Genomic DNA, 11,048 nt, shown 5'->3' on the forward strand with positions numbered 1-11,048 from the left:
GCCTCAGCCCTGTGAGCTAGTGGGATTATAGACCTCTACCACCTTGCTTGGCTTCCTTTTGTATTTATGTACCAATACACTTATTTCTATAGAATACACTTATTTCTATAGAACAGGCTTAGAAGTAACATTGTTGCATCAAAGGATTTGTTATTGTTGTTGTTTTGGTGTGTGTATGTGGTGCTGGGGATTGAACCCAGGGCCTTGTGCATGCAAGGCAAGCACTCTGCCAACTGAGCTATATCCCCAGCCCTCAAAGGATATATGTATTTTTACTTTTAAGAGATACTACCAGTTAGCTTTCCAGAAAAGTATAGTTGTTTAGAATTCTACCAGAATGAGAAAACGAATCTTCAATAGCTGGATGTCATGGCTTTCTAAATCTTTTGCCATCTAAGGGGGGGGGGGGATGACATTATTATTTAGATATGCATTTTTTTTTAGCATTAATGAAGTTTAATACCTTTCCATTTGTTTGGCATTAGCATTTTCAATTCTGTAAATTAATGTTACTTTTTCTTGTCTATTTCCTTCTTTCTACCACACCTTTCCTGACCTTTCATTATCTATTTTTTATAGTTTTTGGTATAATGATTGTTTTAACTTTGTTATATGTATTACTGATTTTTCCCCATCATATCAGGTTTTTTTTCTATAAGGGAAATGCTTATTGTAAGTGTATTTTCTTAAACTTTTTTGCAGCCAAACATGTCAATTTTATATTTTATGGTTTATCTGTGCCCCTTGTTGGTAAATTTTGCTGCTCTTCTGAATGAGACTGTATTGAAAAAAAAAAAAGAAAATGTTTCTATCTTACCTTATGGTAAAGCTAATGTTTTCCTAAAATTTCTTCTAATATTTTTATCTTTCTTTTGTTTTATATGTAGAAATTTAATCTATCTGTAGTTCATTTTTGTGGATGATTTAGGGTATGATCTAATTTTTCTAGGTGAATAATCAATTATGCAAGTATAATTTATTAAGTAAGCATTCTTTCTGATTTGTGATCTCTGATATATGGGGGGTTCCACATACATGATTGCAAGTACTTCATTCACCTGATCTGCAACAATGTGATAATAAGTTTATTGTAAATGTTACTGTTGGTAAAGCACTACCCACCACTGCTTTTCACTTTATGGGATTGAAATCGAATAACATAATTAACCATTTTAAAGCAAACAATTCAGTACCACATACTCCCTCCCTGTCTAGTGTACTTCCATCTCTAACTAGTTTTGAAAAAATTTTTGTTGCCCCCAAAAGAAATCCATGCCCATGAGCAGTTATTCCTATTCTTCCTTCCCCCAGCTTCTGGTGCTACCCAACTTCCTTCTGTCTCTATATTTTCCTATTATGGAATTTAATATAAATGGAATCATCTAATATGGGACCTTTTTGTTTCTTTCATTCAGCATAGTAAGTTTGAGGTTCATCCATGTTGTGGCATATCACAATTCTGCCCTTCTTTTTCATTTTCAAAATTATCTTGGTTAGTCTCAAACACCAATCTTCTATATATTAACTTAATGACTTTGTCCTGGTCATAAAACAAAATAGAAAGGGATTTCATTACATATCTATAACACAGGGGAAAATTTATATTTTTATGATATTACATATTTCTGCTTGGAATATGATTTATATCTACCCAATTTATTTTGTGTCTTTTATTATGATTTTTTGTTTGTTTGTTTGGTATCAGGGATGAACTCAGGGGCACTTGACCACTGAGCCACATCCCCAGCCCTATTTTATATTTTATTGAGTTGCTTAGTGCCTTACTTTTGCTGAGGCTAGCTTTGAACTTGCGATTCTCCTGTCTCAGCCTCCAGAGCCTCATGGATTATAACCGTGTACTACCATACCCAGCCTTTATTATGATTTTATATATCTTTTTCCATTAAATCTCTGCCCCTTATTGGTAAATTTTGCTGCTCATCTGAATGAGACTTCCCTCCATTTTTTCATTTCTAACTACATTTTGCTGACATAGAGAAAAATCTGGTGGATTCAAGGTAGTGTTTTGGGTGGTTGTTATTGGGTTTGTTTGTGTTTAAATGTTATTCAAACAGAGGCAGTATTAGACTATATAAGTAGATTTATTTTCCCCTGTAGATGGCAGTGTTGTATGATTAGTTAAAGGAAAAACTGTTTTAATAAGGGTGTGTGTGTGTGTGTGTGTGTGTGTGTGTGTGTGCATGTGCGCGTGTTTGCATGCGTTCATGTGATTGAGGTTGTTTAGTTAATGACTTTATTTTGTTTTCAAGAGTTCATAATAATAACATTTATCTGTGTGCATATGTTTTATGTTATATACCCTGTTAATGGTTTGAGTTCTTAACTATTGCTTAGTTAGCTCACCTATTTTAGCTAAGATTTTTTGGAAAAAACTTTACAAATAAATATTATTATATTTATCTTTTAATTCCCATTTGCTGTAAATACAAAAGAGTCATTTCAGATTTTTTGCATTATTTACTTTTTTTTTTTTTTTTTTAATCTTAGCACGAGAAGCCCTGCCAACATGGGACAAGCAGATCCAATCACTTTGTTTCCAAGTGAATAACCTCTTGGAGAAAATTAGTCAAACAGCCCCAGAATGGACAGCACAAGCCATGGAAGCCCAGATGGCTCAGTGAACCCTTACAGAACTTCTGTACACACTACATCTTTTTCCATGTTGTGCAGATTGATTTCACTTTCCCTCCAAAGCATTTGCATCGTGACCTTATACATTTCAATCCCTTTTATGCTGGATTCCACTTAAAGAAGACATTAGAGCAGGAAGTACAAGCATTTAAAAATATGTAGTTCCCATATATTCAGGGTCTGTGTATTGAGCTAACTCAGATGTTTTGAAAGCTTTTTCTTTAAACAAAGGTAAAAATATCTATGGCTAAAAAGTTTGGAATTTGTGATAACTTTGTAGTCATGTAAACTTAAGTGCTTTGTGCCTCTAAAATGTGGTTATTCTAATAAATTGAGAAATGAGCCAAATAAAAGTAGTTCTTTGTTTTTAATTAGTGAAAAGTATTTTTTCCTTCAATTCAGCAGACATTGATTTATATTATATGCTACAAAACGAAGAAAAGATATCATGCCTGTTCTCCAGAAATTCAAAGTGTCACCAAGCCAAGAGACAGTAAATTTAATCTTTGGAGTAGTATCAAGTACTAGAGCACACAAGGAGAAGCTGCCTCTTTGAAGCTGGGCCTATAGAGAATATGGTGAAGGACTTTAAAAAAAAAAAAAAAAAAGTGAGTGACTTTCTATTTCAGCTCCAATATGTAAAAATCTCAGAAGTCAGCATGACATCCTTACAGCACAAAAACCACTAAACAGACTGTTTAGAGAAAGTGTAGAAAATTCTAGCCTCCTTTAACCTTTCTGTCATGTGAGGGGAGGAACAATAAAGAAATACTACTGAGTGTAACAACCAGGAATTAAACTAAAAAACAGCTTCCCAAATACCATATAACCACATCAATAGGAATCCAGTATAATAACTGGATAATGAAAGCTACAAAACACATTTAAAAAGGAATTTAAGAAGGAATTCTTTGGAAAACCCAAAACAATGGAGGAGGGGAGAGAAAACAAGTCTTATTCAGTTACAGGTATAACAAACAGTCTGGGCCCTGCCCAGATTAACAAAAGCTTCAGTTAGAAGTCTAATTATCTATTGCTTGATATATCTGGCTTTCAACCAAAAAACTAGAAGGCTCATAGGCCAGAAAACAATCTGAAGAGGTACATGAAGGATCAGAACTAGATTAAGAAATGGTAAGGCTATTGGAATTATCAGACCAGGAATTTAAAACAACTATGATTAACATATCAAGAGCTCTAATGGAAAAAGTAGACAACATGCAAGAACATAGGGTAATACAAGTGGAGAGATGGAAACTAAGAATCAAAGTGCTAGAAATAAATACTACCACAGAAATTAATGCTGTGGATGGGCTCATCATTAGGAGGTGAGGAACAATCCATGAGTTTAAAAGTATGTCAACAGAAACTCCCCAAACTGAAATACAAAGAGAAAAAAGAATGAGAAAAGTGAAACAATATCCAAGAACTGTGGAACAATTAGAAAAAAGTGTCATATGTAAATGCGAATACCAGGAGGGAAAAAAAGAGGGATACAGAAGAAATATTTGAAATAAAAATTGTTAAGAATTTTCCAGAATTGATATACACCAAACCACAGTCCTAAAAAGCTCAAAACATCAAGTAAGAGTTGGGGATGTAGCTCAGTGGTAGAGTTCTTGCCTATCATGCATAAAAACTCAGGTACAATACACAACTCCAAACCAATCAACCACCCAAAAAGGCCCAAAGCCAAAATGAAAATATCAAGTAGAATAAATACCAAAAAAACCCTACACCTAGTTATATTCAGACTGCAGAAAACCAAAGAGAAAATCTTGAAAAAAAAAGCCAAAAGAATAAAACACCTTATCTGTAGAAGAACATGAATGAGAATTACATTGGATTTCTCATCAGAAATCATACAAAACAAGAGCAGACTGGAAATATTTAAGGTGTTAAAGAAAAACGCCCTACCACCATAGATTTTATACAGCAAAGATACCCTTCTAATATCACACACAAAAAAACTAAGAATTTTTTGCCAGGAGGCCTGTCTTAAAAAAATGTTAAATTCTTCAGAGAGAAGGAAAACATAGGAGTTAAAAACTCAAGACTTACATAAAGGAAGATTAGAGCAGAAAGAAATGAAAGTTAAAGCAGTATTTTCTTTTAAAATTTTTAGTCGATCTGACAGATAACTGGTCAAAGAAGTAATAGCAACAATATATGGGTGATTATAACATGGATAAGTGAAATGATGTTGTAAAGGATAGGAGTAACGAATTGAGAATACTCTCTAGTTACCTACACTACCGTGAAACAATAGTGTTCTTGAAAGCAGAATTAGATTGCTTGGAAATGTATATTGCAAACACGAGGGCAATCACTAATTTTAAAAAATTGCTATGCTAAGAGAAAATTGAATCAAAATGCTTACTTAAAACCAGACACAATAATACAGCATCAGGCTGGGGATATAGCTCAGTTGGTAGAGTGCTTGCCTCGCATGCACAAGCCCTGGGTTCAATCCCCAGCACACCCCCTTGCCCCACACAAATACAGTATCAAAATATGTGGGGTAAAAAATATATATACAAGGTAAACCAGAAGCTGGACACCATGGTACCCACCTAGAGCCCCACAGACTCAGGAAGCTGAGGTAGGAGGATAGCAAGTTCCAGGTTAGCCTCAGCAATTTAGCAAGACCACATTAAAAAAAAAAAAAAAAATATATATATATATATATATATATATATATATATATATATATATATATATATATATATATATATATCTTGCACCCTAAGCCAAAAAACAGCCATAGGGCTAAAACTCTAAAATTGCAAGAAACAGTTTTAGACTTCAACATCCTCTGTCACCAATAGCCAGCTTTAGTGGACAGAGAATCACTAAGGACATAGTTGAGCTCAACCTCTTAACAAACTAGACATAATTGACTATACAGATTGCTTCAAACAATGGGATCCACATTCTCAGGGTCACATAGAACATTCACTAAGACCACAAAACTAACTAAAACAAACAAACAAACAAACAAAAAACTCATCCTAGTCCATAAAACACACCTTAACAAATTTAAAAGAATAGAACCTACACAATGTATACTTTCAGGTCACAACAGAATGAAACCAGAAATTAATAATATAAAGACAGCTGGAAAATCCTCAAATACTTGGAGATTAAATAACATGATTCTAAACAATGCATGACTCAAAAAAGAAACCTTGAGACAAATTTCAAAATATTTTGAATACAATCAAAATACAACTTGTCAAAATTTGTGGGATACAGTACTAGAGAGATATTTATAGCATTGAATGCATTAGTAGAAAAGAAAAAGAATTAAAACAATAATCTAAGCTTCCAATTTGAGAAATTAGAAAAAAAGAGAAAATCAAATACCAATTAAGCAAAAGAGAGAATAATAAAAATTAAAAGCAGACCAGATAAGAAATTGATAAGATTGAAAGTTGGAAATTAATAAATAAAAATCAATGAAAACAAAAAAAACCTGATGCTTTAAAAATAAAATTGGTAAGCTGCAAGCTAAGCTAAGATAAAGAAAAAAGAGAAAAGACACAAATTACTAAAATCAGAAATGAAAGAGGGGCCATCACTACAGATGCCATAAATAATAAATTTGAACGGCTCTGTCCCCACAAACTCGATAATCTATGTGAAATGAAATTCCTAAAAGACACAATCTGCTATAGTTCACACACAAAGAAATAATCTGAAAGGGCCTATATTTGTAGAAGAAACTGAATCAATACCCAGTCATGGTAGCATTCGCCTGTAATTCCAGTGGCTCAGGAGGCTGAGGCAGGAGTCCAAAGCCAACCTCAGCAACTTAGTGAGGCCCTGTCTCTAAATAAAATACAGAAAAGGGTAGGTCTGTGGGTCAGTGGTTAAGTGCCCCTAAGTTCAATTTCTGGTACCAAAAGAAAAAAAATTGAATCAATAATCAATAATTTTTCATAACAGAAAGTACTAGGCCCAGATGGGTTCACTGATGAATGCTACCAAATATTTAAGAAAGAAATACCAATTCTCAGGGTTGGGGATGTGGCTCAAGCGGTAGCACGCTTGCCTGGCATGCGTGGGGCACTGGGTTAGATCCTCAGTACCACATAAAAATCCACTGAAATCTAAATATATATATATTAAAAAATTTTCTCTCTCGAAAAAAAAAGAAATGCCAATTCTCTACAGTTGCTTCCCAAAAAAAGAAGCAGCAAAATTGCTTCTTAACCCATTCTATGATGACAGTCTTACCAAACCAGATTAAGAAAGAGAAACTATAGACCCATATTTCTCATAGATGCAAAAATTATTAATTAATAATAGCAAATCAAATCCAACAATGAGTAAAAAAAAACAAAAAACAAAAAACTATATATCTTCAAGTGGAATTTATTCCAGGTATTCAAAGCTAGTTCGACATTCAAAAATCAGTTAATATAATCCATCACATCAACAGGCTAAAGAAGAAAAATCACATATCATACCAATAGGTACAGAAAAAATAGATCTATCATCCTTAAAGACTCCATACCAAGTCCCTCAAATGCCTCTCTCAGTTCACAAGGACCTAGCGGGGCCCAGGAAACCATGAGAGCAACCAGAGCCAGAATGCCTCTCTAGAAGGACACTGACTCCCTCACTATGCTGGGACCTAGGGCAAGTGAATGTTGTCTGTAGAAAGCAGCTTTAATTGTGTAGATGCCATGACAGCTGCTCCTTGGGATGCTGGTCATGTAAGGAACAAAGCAAAGGAAATGAATTAATGATGTCACTGCTTCTGTGGCCTGGCAGATGAAACCCCCAAATAATCAAAAACAAAACAAAACCTCCTCAAACTAATAAGCATTTGTGGCAGATACAGGAAACTAGGCTAATAGATGAAAATCAATTGCTTTCCTATATACCAGCAACAAAAATAGGAATTTGAAATTTTAAAAATGTGTGTAGTGGAGGCAGGAAATATTGGGAATTTTGAGAGCAAAAAAGTAGCAGGAGGGCTGGGATTGTGGCTTAGTGGTAGAGTGCTCGTCTTGCATGTGTGAGGCACTGGATTCGATCCTTGGCACTGTATAAAAATAAATAAAATAAAGGTATTGTGTCCATCTACAACTAAACAAATATTTAAAAAGGAGAAGCAGCAGAAGAGTAGATTAAAGAGGTAAACTGAGGCTACATTTTTCTAGAAAAATGTGCCGCAGTCTGGATGGGCACAAAATAACCAAGCCGCCACAAGGCACTTGTAGGTTCAAAACAGGAACTCCTTTATTGTCCGAACTCCCACAAACACCACCCACACGGCCCTTCCAGGAAACACCACCAACCAGAAAATCCCTCCTCCGGCACTTCCCCAACCAACTCGAACTCTCCAGGAACTCTCCAGGAATCCCCGAGAGAACTCCAAAGTAGCAGGAGAACTCCAAAGTAGCAGGCTGAGGTGGACCGCAGGGGTCTAATATACAATTGAATACACAGCTTAACATAACCATCATCATCTCAATGGCTCCCTGGCTCACCTCTCAACCACTCCTTCTGGCAAAAATGCCTGGGCTGTAGCACTCAGCAAAAATGTTTTACAGAAAATTTGCAAATTAACTCATGAAGACACTAAATAGGATGGATTAGAGAGAAGGCAAGGGTTGCTGGCATTACCAGAGGCCAGCATACTAGTTCAGAGGCAGTGAACATCATTTGCCAAAGAGATCACAAGGACAGCATTTATGGCAGTGGAGACAAAGAGGAGAGGACAGATTCATCTCCTCAATAAATGATTTGAACAGGTACATAAGTGCCTGTCATGTTTCTAGACACTGAGGACACAGTAGCAAATTAGATCACCCTTTGGGGGTTTCAGATGGAGTTTAAGGAACGGAAGTTGGAGTCTGATTGGATGGGGGGACATGGCAGAAGGATATGATGAGACAGTGGAGAGTTCATTGATATCTGGACTTTTCACTTTGAACAACTGAGTAAGTGATATTGTTGGACCTGTTGGGTAAAGACCTAAGGGACTCCCAGATGGACTTGTTTAGTAGGCAGTAGAAGATCTTGCTCTGGGCACAGATTCATATATCTTCTCTGGAGCTAATAAGTCAAATGTGAAATAGTTGGGTTTTTAAAAGTTTCAAAATGAAGCTCAAATAAATTTAAAAACCATGCTCTTGACATATTTTCCTTTCAAAATTTACATAATAATTTTTCAATAGCCCAGATTTTTTTTTCTCATATAGCCCACCCTTTGATTATCTATAGCTTCAAGTAGAAGGTGGATACTTCTGCCTCAAGATGTAAACATGAGGGAAAATTAATGGCATCTCCATAATATTTTCTGTACACACTACTGCTGGATAGAAATACAAAATCACTAAAGAAAGAAAGATACCATCTTAGATTCTTACAACCTCTTTTTCTACAGTTGATGAATCTGATGATATGGTGACAGTGTATGTAAGGAGATTTTTATTTTCAGCAAAGGAGGCAAGGGGAAAGATAGAATGGAATTGGCAAAATTCAAAGATGGAAAAAAGAAATGAAGAGGAAAGCCATTGTGCCTCATCCAAAGATAGTGGGTACCTGTAACAATTTCAATGGTGTCAATGTATAAACATATTTGGTTGGTTTCCAGATACTCCACTTCCATTTGAAGTAAAAAATGATGTGGGCCTTTGTGTACTTGAATAGTTGGTATCTGTGTTATGTGTATCATAAATGCACGGATTATTCACAAATTTGTGAACAAAGACAAGAAAAATCTCATAAATTTGTTGGATTTCAAAAGAGAAATCTGCTCGGCATATGTGAAATGAGAATGTGTAATATCCCTGGACCTACTATGGTCCAAGATGATATCAGATTTGACATGAGAAACTGTATTATTCTCAAATGGCAAGAACATCAGTGATGTCAAAACAAACTGTGTCATGGGAAACCAGCAACACATTGTCAAAAAAGTACTTAACCCTTTGAAGTGTTTTGCTCATTCTACAATAATTAATTGTTGGACAGATCATGAAAGTTACTTCTTTGTATATTGCGTAGTGTATGAAAGGATATATCTGCCCAATGTCCTATTCATAAAATGGCATATATACATACATATGTGTGTGTATGTATATGTGTGTGTGGGTGTGTGTGTGTGTGTATATATATACACACACACACACACACACACACATGAAAGATATATATTGTCCTAGTGTTCTATATAGGACAATCTGCATTTTTGATCTTCATGATAATAAAGGATATATGAACTCTAGATTATGATTTACAACCTATTTTAATGCATCTGTGTCAATTTTGTTGAAATAAATGCAGAATTGACAACTTGGGCCTTAATGACTTAGGGTAAGTTCATCCCATTTGGATAACTGAAGTTCCAAAACCCCTGCACAGCTATGAGTTCATGGTTACCAGTGGCTCTTTGATCCTCAGCTGGAATGAAGTTCTTCTGTCACCCATGTCCCCAGATTTTTGGAAATATAGATTTGTTGGTGGTACTAGGGATTGAACCCAGGGGTGCTCTACTACTGAGCTAGAACCCCAACCCTTCTTATTTTGCATTTTGAGACAGGGACTCCCTTAATTGCCCAGGCTGGCCTAGAACTTTCGATCATTCTGCCTCAGCCTACCAAGTTGCTGAGATTACATGTGTGACCCCTGTGCCTGGTGGAAATACAGGTTTTGGCATCCTGCCTAGCCTACAGAGGGCAGTTGTGGGAGTAGGTGACACTATCCAAGAATACATGGCATGAAAGGGTAGACCCAGGATTGAGCCCTGCGAGGCTCGGGGAGGAACGGAGGGGCAGTGCAATTGTGTTCCTTGAGTGCTTACTAAATTCCAGGCTTCGATGTTCATCTCACTGAAATTTCACAATTAATGGATAAGGTAGATAGTTTTGCCCCACTTCCCCTGCCCCAATAAATGAAATAGACTCAGAAGTTGAGGAAGACTAGGAGAAATTAAGTGAGATTTTTCTTCAGGGCAAAATGTTGCAGATGAATCAATTCGAATAAGAAATGTGGGGGGAAATGTCACACATTTATCCATCAATATTTAACTCAAATGTGTCATACTGAATTTGATCATGAATTTTTTATTGCTTCCTCTGATACCTCATATTCAAAACAGAAGAAAAGCAACAACACAAAACCCTTGAGTATGCAGTTGGGAAGCGAGGCCTAGGGTGTTCCTTGCCTAAAATCTTGCTATGTTCACATTAGTCATACTTTGTAGATAACATGAAAAGGAGCAAAATTGTTGACTCAATGTGCCGTAATGGTCTCTGAAGTTTTTATATGAAAGAGCTGAGTTACTGTGGACCAAAAATCTCCCACTAAGCAACTAAACTACAAGAAAAATATCATGAGATTGACCTCTGGAATTAACTAGTGACAAAGGTATTTTAGAG

At 35.7% G+C, this 11,048-nt stretch overlaps 1 protein-coding gene across 2 annotated transcripts in view; it reads left to right on the forward strand.

Moving 5' to 3' along the window:
- Window positions 1–3,023, forward strand: part of Cops4 (COP9 signalosome subunit 4) — a 34,121-nt gene extending 31,098 nt beyond the window's left edge. For both annotated transcript variants that reach the window (XM_076864696.1, XM_076864695.1), the window contains one exon: window positions 2,509–3,023. In XM_076864696.1, the coding sequence (XP_076720811.1) occupies window positions 2,509–2,565 (57 nt within the window). In that variant the 3' untranslated portion in view covers window positions 2,566–3,023. The remainder of the gene's footprint in view (window positions 1–2,508) is intronic.
- The last annotated feature ends 8,025 nt before the right edge of the window (window positions 3,024–11,048 follow it).

Source organism: Callospermophilus lateralis, chromosome 8 (assembly GCF_048772815.1).
Source record: "Callospermophilus lateralis isolate mCalLat2 chromosome 8, mCalLat2.hap1, whole genome shotgun sequence".
Lineage (NCBI taxonomy): Eukaryota > Metazoa > Chordata > Mammalia > Rodentia > Sciuridae > Callospermophilus > Callospermophilus lateralis.